This window comes from Coenobita brevimanus, chromosome 18 (assembly GCF_032717465.1).
Source record: "Coenobita brevimanus isolate Jiangsu-jjx chromosome 18, ASM3271746v2, whole genome shotgun sequence".
Classification (NCBI taxonomy): domain Eukaryota; kingdom Metazoa; phylum Arthropoda; class Malacostraca; order Decapoda; family Coenobitidae; genus Coenobita; species Coenobita brevimanus.
The window spans coordinates 8575723-8595420 of NC_136971.1; the positions used below are offsets into that span (position 1 = coordinate 8575723).

The window sequence follows — 19698 nt, forward strand, 5'->3', positions numbered from 1 at the left end:
TGAGAAGCATGCACTTTGCCGAGGATTACAGGGCTAGGACAGGCAGAAGCAGGACCTTCCATGGCTGTGGACGAAGATAGTAATTCTGAGTGTGATTTCGAAGGATTTATGAGGGAGGTTGAGGAGGAGCAACAGCCATTACCCACTAGTGACGCCAGCAGCCATCCTCCGGGGACCTAGTAGGACTAACTACAGCCTTGGATACCACCTTCCATTTCCAGCAAGCCCACCAACACTATCCTAAAAGGTTAGTTATCATTCATAGCACAGTACCATTTATTATAATTACAATAGTACCAATATATGTATAGGTATATGGTAGGTATTTGGGGTGGCTTTTCCGAGGGTTGCTGACATAATTTATTTTTCCCCATAAGCTCTATTGTTAGTCCAACTAGTTTTTGGTCCAACATGTGACCCATGCATGACAATATTACTGTGCTGGACGCGAGGGTACTGTACTCTTTATCAGCTAGAGTATTACATACAACTGGTGTATTCAATACCAAACATGAGAAGAAAAAGATAAGGACAAACAGGTAACAAAACAGAAAGAAACTTGCCAAATTTTGCAACTTCAAAAGCAGCGTTTTGGTGGTGGGACTCACAGCAGTGTTTTGGTGGTAACACTCTTAGTGCTGAATTGTTTTGGTGGCATGACTCCTGATTAATGGTGCAATATTAAATTTTTGGACCTCCTCCAGAAATTTTAAAATTCGGTTCCATTTACTGTAATGGATATTGACACCTGCCGCATAATGCACTGACAGATAACTGAGAGTTTACTGTAAAGAGATGTTAAAAAATGGAGTCTCTCCTGTACAACAATTACAGTATGAAGGACACTCTGAAGATAGTTCTTCTTATTTCGTTTTTTTCCTTTCAGTATTTCTGAATCCTAGCCACCCCACAATTTAGTGGAAAACATAGTTATGATTATACATAGTTATGATTATACTAACAATGATGATGATGATGATGATGATGATGATGGAGCTTACCAAACTGAAAATATTAATGATGAATTTGATTCTCTTTATCAGAGTATAAAAAAAGAAAAAAGAAAGAAAGAAGAAAAAATACTATTAATATTTTAATAATGATCAGTAAAACTTAAGTACTTAGTAAACACCAGATGAATGAACAAACTGGTGCATATATTAAAGGTGAAGCTAATCAAAATTACAGAAACTTTATGGCAACAATAAAAAAAATGAAGGCTTGTCAAATAATGATAATGTCTGATAGAAAAGAAATTGCTAATATATATTAAGTGTTACTGAACAAAAGGGATGACAAACAAGAAAAGTTTAAAGTGATAGAAAAAAAAAAATCTAAATTTTTAAAATACATTACAGTAAATATACGTATGTACAGGGTAAATTCACATACCAGAACTCAGAGAAAAGATAAATTCCAAACATGATAATTTTATTGACTATCCAATATCTGCAATAATATTCCATGGAGAATTAAGGGAAACTGTCATGAACTTAGAATAAATGGGAATAGGAAGAATTTAATCATGTACGATCAAGTAATTTATATACACTACAACATCTACACACAGTGACATTCAACACACATTTGCTGTAGCTCTCCATACTAATTTTTATACAGTGAAGCAGTTTTGTCATTGCTGATATGTAGCATTATAATCTCAGCTGCAATTTTTTTAAGTCTTACCTATACTGTACAGGGTACCAAAGCCACTGATATGTATGTACACAACCAAGGCTATAAAACACCCAGATGCTGTCATGGTGTGGGGATCCTTGACCTACAGTGGGGTTGTGTAGTTAATTAAACTATCCAAAAATGTGAAAATGAACCAAAATATGTACCTAGAGATCATCTGTTATATGATCCATGATTCACCTGAGATGCAGGATAAGGCACATTGCCACACTGCCTGTTCTCTTGCCCAGTGGCAAGACAATTGCCAGATATCAAACTTTATGGACTGACCTGGCAGTAGTCCTGATCTTAACCCAATTAACCACCTCTGGGCACTGATGAAAAGGCACTCAAGGGGAAAAGGACACTTCAACAGTGACCAAATTTGAATCAGTGATATAGCAGTTGCAAGTAAGCATCCCCAAGGAAAACCTACACAATCTAGCAAATACTGTCCTCAAAAGACTGCAAAAAAGCATCAAGAGGGAGAGCAACACTATAAGGTACTAATATGGGTTGTGTGTCATGATTCATCAATATAACAGTGGCAACTGATAAATTTTTGTTATTCTTTCCACTTTGTGCCTTATATTTCCACATGTACTGTGTGTGTGTGTGTGTGTGTGTGTGTGTGTGTATACATACATACATACATTATATATATATATATATATATATATATATATATATATATATATATATATATATATATACAGTGCTCGTCAGAAGCATTGAGCGCCTATGGCAGGGTGCGCAATACTTTTGGCCAAAAAAGAATTGCCCGTTTTTGGTACTAAAAATTGAACCAGATGTTTGGGGTGCTAGCATGACATCACGGGAGCTTGAGGCCTTACTGAGCGCTGGTTGGTTCCCGCCTCAGTTGCCTACAGGCTACCTGAGAGAGAGGAACTCCGCCGCATCTCCCTCTCTTATTACGCCATTTTTTACCTAGTGTCCCGCAGTGTTTTGACTTTCGCCACTTTGTTATGGCACCTGCCCGTGAACTATCAAGTGAAATCATATCCCAGATCATTGCTCTAAAGGAAGCAGGCCACCCCACGAAGGAAATTAGTGAATTGGCTGGTGTGGCTCGATTGACAGTGCGTAGGTGGTGCGCCCGTTTTCGAGTGGAAAACAGTGGTGACTTTCCCACAAAGAAACCGCTGTCTGGTAGGCCCAGGAAAACTTCCCCGAGGTCTGTTAATGTTTTAAAACATGCAGTGGAGTCTAATCCTCGTGTGAGTGCAAAGAAAATAAAGGAGAGCAACCCGGAAGTGTTTGGTGAGGTTTCTGTGCGCACATTGTCTCGAAGAGTCCATGAACTTGTTTACTCAAGTCACAGGCCTGTGAGAAAGTCTCTTCCTACACGTTACCAGCGGCTTTGTAGGCTTGCCTCTGCTAACAAATACCTTAACTGAGGTGAGGAGCAATGGTTTTCAGTGTTGTGGTCTGATGAGGCAACGTTTAGTGTTACCTGTAATCGAGGAGCACGGGTGTACCGGCGCAAAGGTAGTGACACGCTTGACCCCCGTTATGTGGAAAGCACAGTTAAACACACTGATTCACTCATGGTATGGGCTTGTTTCTCTGGCGAAGGTTTGGGGAAGCTTGTTGTGCTTCCCAAGAACTGCAGAGTGAATCAGGACGTCTACCTGGAGCTTCTTTATGATCATTTACCTGAGTCCTTCGAGCTCACAGGTGCACGAGTGTTTCGGCAGGACAGTGCACCTGCTCATAAAGCCAAATTAGTCACCAATTTGGCTTCGTGACTGCGAGGTATCATTCATGAAAGACTGGCCAGGCAATAGCCCAGACCTCAACCCGATAGAAAACCTCTGGTACCTCGTAAAGAAGAATCTCCAAGGGAAGGACGTGAGCTCTCTGCCTAAGCTGGAAGCAGCCATTCGTGACTCCTGAGACAAAATACTCCTCCAGCACCTCAGGAACTTCGCCCTTTCACTTCCAAGACATCTCAGGTCCGTGAAGAAGCGTAAAGGATAACCTACGAAGCACTAAAGGTAAATAAAATGCATTATTTATGTTTTTCAATGTTGAAAGGTTTGTTTTGTAGGAGGGATGCAGGGCGCTCAATACTTCTGACAAGCACTGTATATATGGTAATAAACTTTGGGAGCATTCTTCAGGCCACGTACTGCATTGGCGGACACAAGGGGTGCTGTGGTTGAACCAGTGTCGCATACTATAAAGTATGTTTGCACCCAGTCGGATTGTGCGGGCCGATTACACTTGGTTCACAGACTACACACACATCCAAAGCCACTCCAACACTGCAATTACACTTACAAGCACTTCTCATCCTACATACAATCTCTACTAGATAGCCAAAGCCACTTGGTAGAGATACATTGGCTGTATCGTCCCAACTTCGGTCGGGATAGGCCTGTCCTGCAGTGGACACAAAAATGGTTGATGATATATATATATATATATATATATAAAATCATCCACTCACTCGATGTAGTGCTGCTCTCGGGTGGCTGCCCTTTCCTTTCCTCCCTCCTTTCCTGCCTTCCTCTCATGTCTTTCTTTACTTCATTCTTTCCTCATCCTTCTGCCTGCGGGTGACTTTACACTCCTTCTTTTGTCTTTCTTTCCTTCATTCTTTCCTCTTCTTCTGCCTATGGGTAACACTACACTCTCTCTTCTGTCTTTCTGTCCTTCATTCTTTCCTCTTCCTTCTGCCTGTGGGCAACTCTACTGTACAGTGAGTGACAAGCTGAATGGTTTCCTGTACACCAGGAAATCATATACTATGCTGGGTGGTAACCAAATAACCAAATTAAGGCGCCTGGTGGTTTAGTGGGTAATTAAGGTGCTCCAATTGGACTGAGCCGGTGCTGGTTTATATCCAAGGGATGGTTGGGGTTTATTGCTCACATTATGCCACTCGGAAATGAGTGAGGCTGGTCATTCTCATTTTACATGTCGGGACCAACTTGCCTAGCCCCGGGCTCCTATGCTACCCATGGAGCGACACAGGATTGGATGTTGGATGGGTGGACAGATATATATATATATATATATATATTCATCCATCATCCAATCCTACATTGCCCCATGAGGAGTGTAGGAGCCCGGGGCTAGGCAGTTAGTCCTGTGTATATATATATATATATATATATATATACACACTCAACCCTTGGCTATCACGGGTTCCGCTATAGCGTATCTCGTTATCACGCCTATATAAAAAACTACCCAAATATCTTTATCACGCACTAAATGCCCGCTATCGCGCACTGGAAATGCTCAAAATTTTCAAGAAGGCCGGCCTCCGGTGCTCTGCCCAGCCAACAAAAGCTTCACTCCGTGATTGGTCGTGTGACGTCAGCCCCAGCCAAGTGCTGATTGGCCCCCCGACCAAGTCTCCTGCCCGCCAAACCATTCAAGTGCGCACCCTCAGACCGTGAACAGTGACAGCAAGAACAATAACCTTTTTTATGATGTGACCATGGCCAACATACCCCCTCCCTGTCCCACTACCATCACCCAACATAATGCTGTGGCACCTGGCAGGGAAATAAAGAAAAGGAAGAACCTAAGTTATGCAGATAAACTGGAAATGTGAAACTTATAGACAATGGCGAGACCAAGTGAAGTGTGGGGAAGAAATATAACATCAGTGAATCAACTGTGAGGGGTATTTATAAGAATCATGATCACATCATAAAACATGCTCATTTTTGGACTATTGTATGTTAATATGTGGTACAAAATGGGTATCTTAAGGCCCTATCACACGGTACCTCGTACCAGGAACGGCCGAGGAAGATTTAAGTGGAACAAAACTTGGACGCTATCACACATGTTCCTCGTATCCTCGGCAAAGGACATGCTTCTCACACTGTTGCCAGAGCCCCGTCTCGCAACTGTGGACAGTGATCGCTGTCGCTGACTCAGTAAAGAATAAGGAGAAGCAACTTAAGCAACGTTGGGTCTGGTTAGTACTTGGATGGGTGACCGCCTGGGAAAACCAGATGCTGTTGGCATCCCTACATGTCAAGTGGGGTTGGTGGAAGATTAGTGCCCCTCCCTGTAAAACAATTAACTCTAAGCCCTTGGCCACCCCATCTGGGATACATGGCGTCTGGCAATGAATGAATGAATGAAAAAACTTTTGTTTACAAACTGGTACACACGCGGAACTGCCTCAATTTCTCTATAAGGGCGAATTCAGCTGCCCTTGTCCAGGAAATTGATGATAAAGCCATCAGTACGTTGTTGTTGTGGTGGTGTTTTCAGGTGGCAACTGGTTCGTCTACTCTACCTGCAGTGGAGTCCTCAGTTGTAAACAAGTGATATTTTATCAACATCACAGTTTCGTTGGTGTAGGAAATATTAACTCTTTATAAGGCCTTCAAAACGAGTGATATTTATTATAAAATATTAATATGTATTCAATGTTAGGCTAAATGTTTAATAATGTACTGTAGTATGATATATTCTGTCGAGTAGCCTGGATTTTGGTCACACTGTTTTGCCCGTCGTATCCTCGGCAGGAATCCATCCAGATGGGTTCCAAATGCCCGTGGTATTGTCAGCAATTTTACCACGTTACCGTTCCGATTTGCCATCGTATCCTCGGCAAACCTCGTATGAGGTGCCGTGTGATAGCCTCTTTAGTGGTAAAGATTGAAGTCATGGCACCAATTAGAATTATTTCCATAAGTTCTTCAATTCGGCTATCACGGTTTCGGCTATAGCGCAACCATAGCAGGACCAACTGGGAGTGATAGCCGAGGGTTGAGTGTATACATATATATACAGCACCCTCGCGTCCAACACGGTAATATTGTCATGCATGGGTCACTTGTTGGACCAAAAACGTGTTGGACTAACAACAGAGCATATGGGGAAAAATGAATTATGTCAGCAACCCTAGGAAAAGTCACCCCAAATACCTACCATATACCTATACATATATTGGTACTATTGTAATTATAATAAATGGTACTGTGCTATGAATGATAACTAACCTTTTAGGATAGTGTTGGTGGGCTTGCTGGGAATGGAAGATGGTATCCAAGGCTGTAGGTGGTCCTACTGGGTTCCCGGAGGATGGCTGCTGGCGTCACTAGCAGGTAATGGCTGTTGCTCCTCCTAAACCTCCCTCATAAATCCTTCGAAATCACACTCAGAATCACTATCTTCGTCCACAGCCATGGAAGGTCCTGCTTCTGCCTGTCCTAGCACTCTGTAATCCTCGGCAAAGTGCATGCTTCTCACACTGTTGCCAGAGCCCCGTCTCGTGACTGTGGAAAGTGATCGCTGTCGCTGACTCGGTAGAGAATAAGGAGAAGCAACTTTGTTTATAAACTGGTACGCACGCTGATGAGAAGGGTTTCAAAACGATTGATATTTATTCTAAAATATTAATATGTATTCAGTGTCAGGCTAAATGTTCAATGCTGTAGTACGATACATTCTTTGTCGAGTCGCCTGGGTTTTGGTCACACTGTTTTGCCTGTCGTATCCTCGGCAGGAATCCATCCAGATGAATTCCAAATGCCCGTGGTATCGTCGGCAATTTTACCACGTTACCGTTCCGATTTACCATCGTATCCTCGGCAAACCTGGTATGAAGTGCCGTGTGATAGCCTTCGGCTGCCAGGATCTTGTCTTGGTTTTTTATTATGATCCTCACGTTGGCTTCATTCATGTCGTAGGCCTTGGCAATGTCAACTTTCCTCTCCCCTTTCTTCTTCCTCTCGATGCTTTCTAGCATGGTGGCCTGTGGGAGGTGCCGACGCTTCTTGGGGTTCTCAGAAGGCTTTCTAGGCATCGTGAGCAGGGTAAAATGCAGTAACAAGGGCAGAAAATGCAGCAAGAAAAAAGCACCTTCCAATGCGAATTATGCGACTGAGTGGCGCTGTGGCGGGAGAAATTTAAACAAAACATCACATGACAGCAGAAGCGTTTTTAATTGGGCAGTATCACGATCACGTCACGATCGCGGGCGGGGAAGGCTACTTGATCAGAAGTTTTCATTGGCTATCATCATCATGGGAATGTCCAGTATGACCATGTTGGATCGGGGGTGATCGTGCTAGAGGTGAACTCTGCGGATTTCGCCCATTTCTCGGAGCTCTGTGCATGTTATGCTAACACACTTGTGTTGCAGTAATTAAATCGTATTAAATAATACTAATTATTTGCTCTCCGTGCTGGACATGAATCGTGCTGGACTAATGCGTGTTGGATGCGAGGGTACTGTATATATACCTGTATATATATATATATATATATATATACTGTATCTGTTTTGTGGCAGGTGGGGGCACTTACCGTCCACTCACTCGATGTGGTGCTGCTTTAGGTGTCTGCCCTTTCCTCTCTTCCTTCCTTCCTCTTCTGTCTTTCTTTCCTTCATTCTTTCCTCTTCCTTCTGCCTATGGGTGACTACGCTGAGTGACAAGTCAAATGGTTTCCTGTACACCAGGATACCATTTACTATGCTGGGTGGTAACCACAAAAGCAAATTATGCCACCTGGTGGTTTAGTGGGTAATTAAGGTGCTCCAATTGGATTGAGCCTGAGTAAGTTTATATCCAAGGGATGGTTGAGGTTTATTGCTCACATAATGCCACTCATGGATGAGAGAGGCTGGTCACTCCCATCTTACATGTCAGGACCAATTTGCCTAGCCTTGGGCTCTTATGCTCCTCATGGCTTGCGTGGGTCGATTACACTTGGTTCACAGACTACACACACATCCAAAGCCACTCCAACACTACAATTACACTTACAAGCACTTCTCACCCTACATACAATCTCTACTAGATAGCCAAAGCCACTTGGTAGAGATACATTGGCTGTATCGTCCCAACTTCGGTCGGGATAGGCCGGTCCTGCAGTGGATACTCAAAATGGCTGATGATGATGATGATATATATATATATATATATACCAACTGCCTAGCCCCGGGCTCCTACGCTCCTCATGGGGCAATGTACGATTGGATGATGGGTGGATATACAGTAATCACTCTAATATCCGGACGCCCAATATCCGAACAACCCCACTAACTGAACCTTATCGTCCTGGGATCAAACATTCCCAAAATGGTCCGAAAATCCAAAAAAATTGGGAAAAAAAAAAATCGATTTTTTGCCGTCCGTAATTTGAACTTGCCGCGCGCGCCGCGTGAGAGCATTGTTTTGGTTCGTCATTCCTCCGACGTCCGATAGAGGGCCGCTGCATCCTCCCCACTTCCCGCCTGTCTCTCACCGCGACAAGACCTACGCTCTTCGCCATGGCTGCCCACGTGCTCGCTTTTGTGGTGGTGCCGTACTTGCTGCAAGGCCTCCTGCTGCTCTCTGCCCTACTCTTAGTGTGTGTGATGATGGCCCCGCCTCCTGAGAAAAGGAAGAGAGTGGTGTTGACTCTGGAGAAGAAACGGGAGATATTGGAGAAGGTTGATGCGGGTTGGTCTTCCTCTCGCATTCTCCGCGAGTTCAACCTGGCCCGGTCGACTTTGTTTGATATCAAGCGTTCCCGAGACAAGCTCATGCAGTACACGGCTGACTTCTCGTCGAGAAGCAAACGCAACGTGGAGAGGAAGGTTATGTTTACCCCCAAGTATGCAGAGATCGACCGCTCCACGTTGATTTGGTATCGACAGCAACGTGCAGCTGGTGTGATGGTACGTGGAACGGAGCTGAAGGCTGCTGCTGAGAAGTTTGCAAGGCTTCACGACGCCCTAGACTTCAAGGCATCCGAGGGTTGGCTCTTCGCGTTCAAGTTGCGACGTGGCCTTACTAACCGTAAAGCACATGGCGAAGCATTGGACGCTAACGAGGATGGAGTGGACGAGTTTCGGCACAAGGTGAAAGGCTTGATCGACAGGGAGGGCCTCACTCTCGGTCAAGTCTATAACGCTGACGAAACTGGCCTATTCTATCGCTCGGTGCCAACGAACACTCTCGCCGATGAGACGGAGAAGCGTGTACCTGGCCGCAAGCTTTCTAAGGAACGGATATCTGCTTTGTGTTGTGCCAATGCTAACGGCATGCACCGGCTTAAGCCCGTTATTGTTGGCCGTGCAAAGCAGCCTCGGTGCCTTCGTGGGGTGATGGATGTCCTTCCTGTCGTATGGTATCATTCTTTGAAAGCATGGTTCACAGCTGTGATTTTCAAAGACTGGTTTCACCATCACTTCGTCAAGGAGGTCATACATTACCAGACGAAGACACTGGGAATTCCTCGCGACCAGGTAAAGGCTCTCCTTCTCCTCGACAATGCACCTGCCCACCCATGCGACAAGGACTTGGTTGCTGAGAATGGCCGTATTAGGTGCATGTTTCTGCCACCTAATACGACTGCTCTCATTCAACCAATGGACCAAGGAGTGATCGTGGCAACAAAGCGCCTGTACCGTCGGAAGTTCCTGGACGAGGTGATGGTGGTTCTCGAGGACGAGGACGAGCGCAGGGAAGGACGTGACACTCGAGGCAAGCGGACTTTGGAAAACCTTCGCCGCTACAACATCAAGTCTGCACTGTACAACTGGGCTAGTGCATGGAAGGAAGTCCCTGTGAAAACTCTTGAAAATGGTTGGTCTCGTCTGCTTCTCGGAACAGATGTGGAGTACGATTTCCTAGGGTTTGACGTGGATGACTTCCATGCACGGCTACGTACGCACGGCGACGATGTTGATGTGGACGATGTTCGTGAGTGGTTGGACGACGACGAGGGCGATCCTGGGTATCAGACGTTGTCTGATATCGAGATCGCGTCTTCGGTTGCTGGTGTCAGTCCCGAACTTGAAGATTCCGACGACGAAGGCGATGATGATGCAGACTCTGCCCAGCAGGACACTACTCCAACCATCCCCAAGCTGAGCGCACTCCGGGAACATCTAGAGTTCGTCCTAGACTACCTGGAACACCCGGACTGCGACAGGGAGATGGGGCCCTTGGGACTCGTGGAGGAAGTGCGTGCTTTCCGGCAGCGCATCATCAATCGCCAGAATCGTCGGTCCTTGCGTCAGTCAACGATTGACAGTTTTTTCAGGCCCGTGACCCCCGCTGTGCCAAGCCCTGGTTCCACTCCGTTGCCTCCCCAAGACAGGCCCTCATGCTCCGAGCCACAGCCCAGCACATCAGCTACAGTGGAGTCACCGCTCGACGTGAGTTTGCGGCTGTCTTCAGAGTCTTCTGTAGTCGGTACGCCATCACCACTACCCACCGATGCACCCCTTGGACGCCTGCCAGTGATACTCTCGGGCTCTGACAGTGAATAAACAGCAAGAACTTCTCCACTAGACCACACGGGAATTTTGAGTGTTGTGCAGTGAAAAACGGTGTGTTGTGTTAAGGTTTTCAAGTTGGGAGAAAAGACTAAGTAGAAAAGAAATTTAACGTAACTAACCTTCTTTGTTTTGGCTTTGGAAACTTAAAAAAACTTGGGAAAAGTTAATGTGCAACACTTAAATTTAATGGAACATTATTTGGACTAAAGTGAACACTGTGAAAAGAACGGACTTCTGTGTGTTAGTGACTAAGTTCAGTGCAAGACTTCAGGAAGAGTGTAGTGCAAGTGCTTCAGGAAATCGTTCTTACTGTCAGAGTCCGAGAGGAGGCGGTTATTCATCGAGGTGGCCAGGGACTTGCTGTAAGTAGCCAAAATGTTTCATGTTGTACTATTTTCCATACTATATTTACCAGAATGTTTCATATTGTATTTTTTCCCATACTATACTTACCAGAAAGTGTCATACTGTACTTCTTTCCATACTAAACTTACCTCATGCATGTGCAGTAGGAATGTGTTTTTCAGAGTTCGGTTAGGTTCGGTTAGGTTAGGTTCGGTTAGAGTCCATAAGTACCAGAATGTTTATTAATGTATGAACATACTTCTAAACCCACATTTTATGTGTCTATTGCATTTATTTCAGTCATTTATGTGCCTTATTGGTGTGATTTGGGTGTTAAATAGGTGCTATGCATGTCCGGAGGGAGTTGTATAGGTGTTTCTCTGTGTTAGGGTCCGTAAGTACAAGTCCATAAGCTGGGGCCCAATATCCGGACAAAACCAATATCCGAACCTACCGATGGCTCTATTGATCCGGATATTGGAGTGATTACTGTATATATATATATATATATATATATATATATATATAAAACAAACATTTACCTAATGTAGACAGCTTTTTTTTCTTTCTTTCTTTCTTTTTTTTTTTTCTGGACTGGAGATTACCCTGATGGTTCAGACAATCTGTTGATCTAGACAAACCTTCCCTCCCATATACTGTAGTCCAGACTAAAGAGGTTCTACTGTATCATCCAAAGAAAGCTAAGAGACAGTCAAAATCATGATCAGTTATTTGGCATATCTTGACAAATTGCATCTGAAAACCTGGAGGTGATGGTGTGCAACAGTGGAGCAAGTGGCTATAATGGCACAGTGGCACTATTAAATAACTGTCAATCATTCGATGTTCGTCTTATAGTTGTACAGGTGACCCACCACTTTCGCAGGGGTTAGGGGACACAGACCTCCACGAAAGTGGATTTTCCGCGAATAATTTCTGACCCCCCTAGACCCAATGAAGCAATGAAAGATCACAAAAAAACTGGAGTGAAAAATGGCTTTGCAGGGGCGGTAACATTCGTGGTGGTGGTCAGGCAAAGACAGATCGGGTGAGAGGCGCGGGGGATAAGTGCGAGACAATGGACAATGGGGAGCGGACAACAGGAGACAGCTTGTTTTCGCGCAGGAACAAACTGATGCTGCAAAAGAGACCACGAATAACCGTGGCTGCACCTGCGAAAGTCGGACCCTCTCTTCTATAGAAATCCACGAATGTGGATTCTGCGAAAGTGGGGGTCACCTGTATGTGATAATCTGTATAAGGCTTTAGTGTAAACATTGTTTGAGTTCTCCTAGGTTAAAGATAGAATACTGTATGGTCCAACAATGACAAACCTTTCCCAAACAAACAACTACCCAGTATCTACAACCTTCATAATTTGGCTATCCCATTAGAATTGCCCAAGCATTAAGTACAACTCAGAAGAGGAAATATGGAGCATTACAAGAATTAGAGAATTATCCACCTGTATATAAAGGCATCTTTGTAGTACTGTACTAGTCTTCTTTCCACCAAACAATTTTAGTCAACTTATGAGACTCCACTTAGTGAAAAAATTAACAAATGCTGTGTCCAACCCATTCAGCCTGAGTCTCTCCTCAGCTGAATAAATCTTACTTGGTAGTGAAGTCCTTTAATATGACAAAGTACTTTTAATTTTGTTCTCCTGACTATCAGCCTATTTTACTCAGCTCAGGAAAGACTTTTCAACAGAGGGGTGAGAAGTTACATTTACCTTTCGTTAAATGATTTACTTAACAGAGGGATCTGCAAGTTAAGTAAAATCATCTGGTAGCAAAAAATGTACTCTAAAAACTATGTCCTTGGCCTGAAAGGATTAAGGCTGCCCAAAAGGTATTATCTCCTGAGTCTTCTACATTTTTATGTTGCTCATGCCATCTCCAGATGATTTTCTTCAACTTGGAAAGAAATTCCCATACTGAAGGAGCTACTGAAGACTGTATCTAACCCCTGCAGTTCAAAGTCTCCCACGAAGTGAATGTAAAAATCTTGAGATACAGTAATCCCTCAATACATTCAGCTAATTAGGGGGAGAGGCTGACAATATAATCAGCCAATTCAATATAGCCAATGTTCACTAGGGAGGATTATAATGAACTCAGGTTAAACGTGTATTTTATCATATTCAATGGATACATAAAAGAACTATAAGTACGGTGATTCCTTGGTTATCGCACACTTAGCTATAGTGGTTTTTGTTATCAATGAAAGGTGAAAATTTGGACTCCTGCTAAAAACATCATTACTGCACACCTGATCTGGTTTCTGCCGACAATGATGGTGTAGTGTCTGTGGTTTCTGATGGCTCTGAGGGATTTAAAAATGTGGCCCTACTCAAAGTTAATCCCAGGTGGTGGGGACCACTAACTCTCCACCCAGCCTTGGAACCCCTTACCTCAAGCCCACCTCAAGTTTCTCTATGGTCTGTATTTCTTTCTTAATGTGCCCTTTTCATCACTTTTTATTCAACTAAACATGCCTCTCTGTGTTTCTGATATTTACCATAAGTCTGTATGTACGTATTTAATGGGTCTAAACCATCATAAAAGGGAAAATTTAGGCTTGCACTTGGGATGCCTGGTACCATCCATCCATCCATCATCCAATCCTCTGTTGCCCCTGGAGGAGCATAGGAGTCCGGGGCTAGGAAGTTGGTCCTGACATTTAAGATGAGAGTGACCAGCCTCACTCATCAGAGTGGCATTATGTGAGTAATAAGCCCCAGTCACATCTTGGATATAAACCTACACAGGCTCAATCCTACTGAAGTGCCTCAATTACCCACTAAACCACCAGGGGCCATAATTTGGTTATATGGTTGCCACCCAGCGTAGTAAATGGTTTCCTGGTGTACAGGAAACCAGTTGGCTTGTTACTCAGTGTAGAGTCACTCATAGGCTGAAGGAAGAGGAAAGAATGAAGGCAAAAAACACAGAAGAGGGAGTGTGGAGTCACCCATAGGCATAAGGTAGAGGAAAGAATGAAGGAAAGAAATACAGAGGAGGAGAAGGAAAGAAGGAAGGAAGAGAGAAAGGGGCAGTCACCCGAGAGCAGCACTGCATCGAGTGAGTGGATGGTCAGCGCTCCCACCTACCACCTGGTACCAATTATGATAAATCCCATAGGTTCTGTGCTTTCATTATCATGCAATTCCATTATCATGCGCCATGTCCAGTACCAATTCCTGTATGTGTGATAACCAAGGGATGACTGTATTCACCATAATGTATTTCAATATTCTGTGGATTTATTGTGTGTACCTTGATACTGTATGAATAAATAAAAAATTTCCCATCTAAAAAAAAAAAGCTTTCATTTGCCCACCACTAATGAGATCATTCAGTTTGGAGGCCACATTGACAAACTGACCTCTATATGGATTATAAGAAGTTAGTTTTGTGGGCCCAAAGAGTTCAAAGTACTGTATAATAAATTCAATATATCAACAGATTACTGTAGCAAGAAAAAAAGTTAATGGACTGATGAGGTTAATATTATAACTTGTTTTCTTCAGACCACATTTATGACGATTCTTTACTCAGCATCATCCCCTTGAATACACTGGCATCTTTCTTTTCTTCTTTTTATATTTTTATATTTCTGGATGATTATATTCTACTTATGAAATGCCTACTATACTGCAGGGGTTAGGGGCTAATGAATCCTGTACTGTACCTAACACCTCCATTATTTATTAAAAATATATATATACAGTACATATCTGGGGATGGAATAACAAAAAAAATAAAATAAAATAAACTGAGGGGGGTAATTTTTACCAATGTACTTATCTGCCTGCCAAATTTGCTTGCCCGAACAAGTTCAGCTACTTGTATTGTAGTTGCCTTAATTCATTACCAAATCAGGAATGCTTTCATGTTCTTAACCTCTTGGGTCTGCATTAGCTGCATAATACCTTCTTGCACAAGCCCAAGTATGATCCCTATGGGCATTGAGGGTTAACTGAGGTAAAGCTTTAATACCTGCATACTTAATTACAGATCATCATCAAGTGAATAAAAGGGACTGGTGGTAGCCAGCATATAAACTTACGTCCTTACACTAAAAGACTTTAATGTCTGTATGGAATTGTTTTCTGGCATATTTGCTCAGGAAGACGACAGCTGAAGTATAATAGCTTCAATTATACTGAAAAACATTATACCACCTGAACAAGACATATGAACTAAATTTGAGAATGAGTGTATCAGTAAATAAAATTCAAATGAAGTCAAAACTGGCATTGTCTAAGTGATTAAATTCACCAGTGAATTCACCTATACTTATGAAGAATCAATGTTTGAGTATTTTAACATTTTAAATGTCCTCATGATCAATTTTCTGTTGACACAAACTTCTACCGTAATATGTATTAAGAAGCTTGCAGTGCACCTACTGTAACAACCATAAGTCCACACACACACAAAAATTGCGAATCAAAGTACACTTGGCAGGCAAACACACTCAAATAAGTAGAGACAGAACTAAATACCTATGTGAAGTGTCTAACTGCACACACCCGTACATATAAACACTAACAATGAAAACATATAGCTACCACACATAAATAAGCAGGAAATATGCTCACAGAAAATATATATGAAGCAGTCCTACAAGAGATAGTGTATAAAAGCAGCAGTAAATCAAATGCAAGGCAGATACAAAACTAAATGAAACGATGAAACACTGAAAGAACTAATATACTTAAGGACAGACAGGAAACATCCCCACCAATGTACAATACAGTAGTAAACAGACATGAAGCAAAAAAGGGGAGGGGCAGGGAGACAGACTGAAATGAAAATGAAACTATATACATGTATACAGTACCTGCACTGAAAGAAGTTTAAAATATTATCTGTCAGCCAAACGCAAATCAGTCTTGTACACAAAAAGCAATAACGACAAAATACTTAGTAGCTATCTAAACCAAGCAACAAAGTACTGTACATGAAAGAGATAACTAAATCACCAATAGACTCGTGACTAAAATGGGAAGAAAGAACGAGAGTCAGAAAAAGTAGTAAGCTTTGTGACTAACTTGAGTGAGTCATTGTGGGTCTTGTATTCCATAACGGTATTGGGTGGGAGGTTGAGAACTCTCTTCAGTGTGTCCCGTATGCGTCCTGTGGTTGCCGTGTCTTGTGCCGTCCTGTTCCACACTGAGATTATGTCCTCCTGTTGATATGGTAATATTACTTCCACTGCCTATATCCAAATGATTAAAGTCAATCCCATGCTAACCTGTGTAAGGTGCTGCCCTGAGCCTAGAATACCACAGCTCAGTACATTTAGCCCTTTGATAACCTTCTGTATGTAGTAAAAATCAAACAAAATAAGACATTCTTGAGTGGAAGAGGTTAAAGGTAGCTGAGCAGTTTCCTTTGGTGGCATCATTTGACTGAACCCCCCCCCCTCCCAACACCAGCTGGGGATGCATTTGGCCAGGTCATCACTCTTGACCGGGGTTTGCAATGCATTAAACCAAAAGGTGCTACTAGGTATGATGGCAGGGAAAGGCAGGCCGTGATGCAGTGTTCAAAAGACTGTCTGTTTATCTGCCTATCACAGTTTGGGTACATTAAGAGTGACATTTCAACTACAATCTGTAACAAAATCATAGAAGATTTGATTCTCAACTTACCATTCTTCTCATATTATAAGAACTATGAGACAGCACCACACATGGCATAAGCAACAGCAACTAACCCAGAGGAACTTAAGGAATATTTCTGGTTAATGAAAGGTAATGCTAACAGCCATTCCCACTGTATCTCACACAAGGTATAGGGACCAATGGTTAGGCTACAGCAGTTCAGAACTTTTAATTAAACACAAGATTGCCAACATTTCCAGGGGAATGCAAGATGGTCTCTACAGAACTACAGTATACTGACATGCCTCTGTGCAAATGACCAAAAACACAGGATCTTGAAATTTGTGTGTTTAAATGGTTTGATGTTTGAACCCATACATCCCTTTACAAGGACTTCAATATACTGTGTATGTATGTATGTATGTATGTATGTGTATATATATATATATATATATATATATATATATATATGGGGATATTGGCTGAAGGAACAATTACACCAAGTTTGAGGCAAATGGGAGAGGAAATAAAAAAATGACGCAAAAATTGAGAAAGCGTTTGGAAAAGGAAATTGAGGAAATATAGTAGCTGTTCACACTCTGGTGTGGAGACTTAAATGACCAGCCGATACACTTGATAGAATTACTTGATTTAATAAACAAAGAAGTACTAAACAGATGTGGAACCAAATGAGGCTTCATTAAAGTGAAGTATCATATTGGACTTTGCTAGGGTGAACTACCTTGAATACAAAAATCCTTGGGATATAACTGATTGACTACCTGGGCTGTAAATAAGGTGTTCCCACATCTGAAAACTTCCAGCCACTTGTATGTTATTCAAACTAATGTGTGCAAAGTACATGATCATCATGGCTGGCCAAACTTGCACCTAGAAACTGGGTGGGGAAAAAAAAAAAAAAAAAAAAACTGATGTGGTACACACCACTCATCTCAACACAATACTGGGATCAAAGACAAAAAGCTGGACAATACAATTCAGGCCTGAAAAGCATGCAATTCTTGAGAAATATGAGTATTAATCTTATGCACTGTCTCAATTGTTTTTTCCATTTTTGTAGCTAGCAAATAAAACATCCATCCATTCATCATCCAACCCTTCACTGCCCCATCATGAGCACAGAAGCCTAAGGCCAGGCAACTCAGCCAAATGCTTAGGGCAACTAGTTGTTATTTCCTAAGCGGCATTACATGAAAAATAAATCTCAACTATCCCTTGGATTTTGACACTTAGGGGACACATCTGGTTGGGGCACCATATATCACAAGACCAATAAGCATCTATTTGTTGGCCATATGTTTACTGGGGCACCATATATCACAAGACCAATAAGCATCTATTTGTTGGCCATATGTTTACTACCCAATGTATGGTGTCCTGGATTACAGGACACATTTGGCTGGTCACTCAGTGTACACACACCTGAAGGAAAATACACTTAAGAAGTGGATGATGGGTGTCCCTCACCTACAGTATCTCAAATTCAATTTAATAACATATTTATTACCATCGAGCAGAGCTTTTCAGATCATCCCCTTCACTCCCTAACTCTCTAAAATGAATGTTTCATACAGTCCCTGTGTATGATATGTGAGCATACTGGTGTGTGTGGTTCAATGAAGGTAGAATCAAGGATGTTTAAGTGAAAGAAATATGACGGGAGAAAAACTGGGAGGACAGATGGGGGGAAGGGTGAGCATGGGATGGAGTCAAGATGCCACAGCTGTCAGTATAAGATTTAATCACTCTCCCTATTTTCTCCATCCTCCCCCTCTCCCCAATGTATGGTGCTGTATCTCTCCTCAATACTAATACCAGTAGATCAGAAATCTTGGCATTAAGTTACAAGTGTCAGATGGATTAATTCTTAACCCAAGTGGATTGATGCTGCTTATGCTGAATGATCATTCATTGTCTCATCTTAAATGTCGCGACCAACTTGCCTAGCCCCGGGCTCCTACACTTCTCATGGGGCAACACAGAATTGGATGAGGGATGGATGGATTTTAGAAGACACAACCAACCACACAGACATGCCAAAGACTTAGGAAAACTTGTGGTTAGTTATAATGCAGGTGGGTAATGAGCAGTGGTGGAACCAAGTCATTGATGACCTCAGCTGCAAACCAGATGTTATTTGAAGGGAGGGTTCCCAGGCAACTATAAAACTCCCACGGTGCCTCAGTTCCAAATGGTGCTGACTGGATAGGGTAAGAAATGCAGATTCATAATAGATGTGAAGCTACAGCAAGGAATAAATCATAACTTTGTGGATGTGGACCCTGGAATGGATGAGATGCTCAATTAATCCAGCCAATGGGATACACAGCTCCAAGTGTGCCAGACCCTTAATGATTTTTGGTGACAAACCTGGAATCGTACTGATATGACAGCTCCACATATCTCGTCTCCCACCATGAACTGTTCCCCTAACATAGCCAGGATCATGTTCTCCCAGCAACGCGATGCCAGACCTTTCCTCAGCCGCACAATCCACTTCCCACCATTTTTGTTGGCTGAATCCTAAGGAAGAAAATGCTGAAATAATGCTGGGAACTATACAACTACAGCATGCAAAAGACATACCAGCATAACCACGGCCCTGACTATCAAGTCATAGCACTAACTACAGTAAATATTTATATATAAGAGTATATATATATATATATACATATATATATATATATATATATATATATATAGTGGGCTCGCACAGTGCGCGAGAGATTGGGCGGTGCATGAGCTCGAGCACTGGGAATTCGCATAC

The 19698-nt window shown here is 42.6% G+C and overlaps 1 protein-coding gene across 3 annotated transcripts in view; it reads right to left on the reverse strand.

The window, feature by feature from the left end:
• The window catches only part of eIF4EHP (eukaryotic translation initiation factor 4E homologous protein), a 45650-nt gene that overhangs the window by 15300 nt on the left and 10652 nt on the right, over positions 1–19698 (reverse strand). For all 3 annotated transcript variants that reach the window (XM_080265999.1, XM_080266000.1, XM_080266001.1), the window contains exons 5-6: positions 19302–19454; positions 16356–16492 (exon numbers count right to left, since the gene is read on the reverse strand). In XM_080265999.1, the coding sequence (XP_080122125.1) occupies positions 16356–16492; positions 19302–19454 (290 nt within the window). The remainder of the gene's footprint in view (positions 1–16355; positions 16493–19301; positions 19455–19698) is intronic.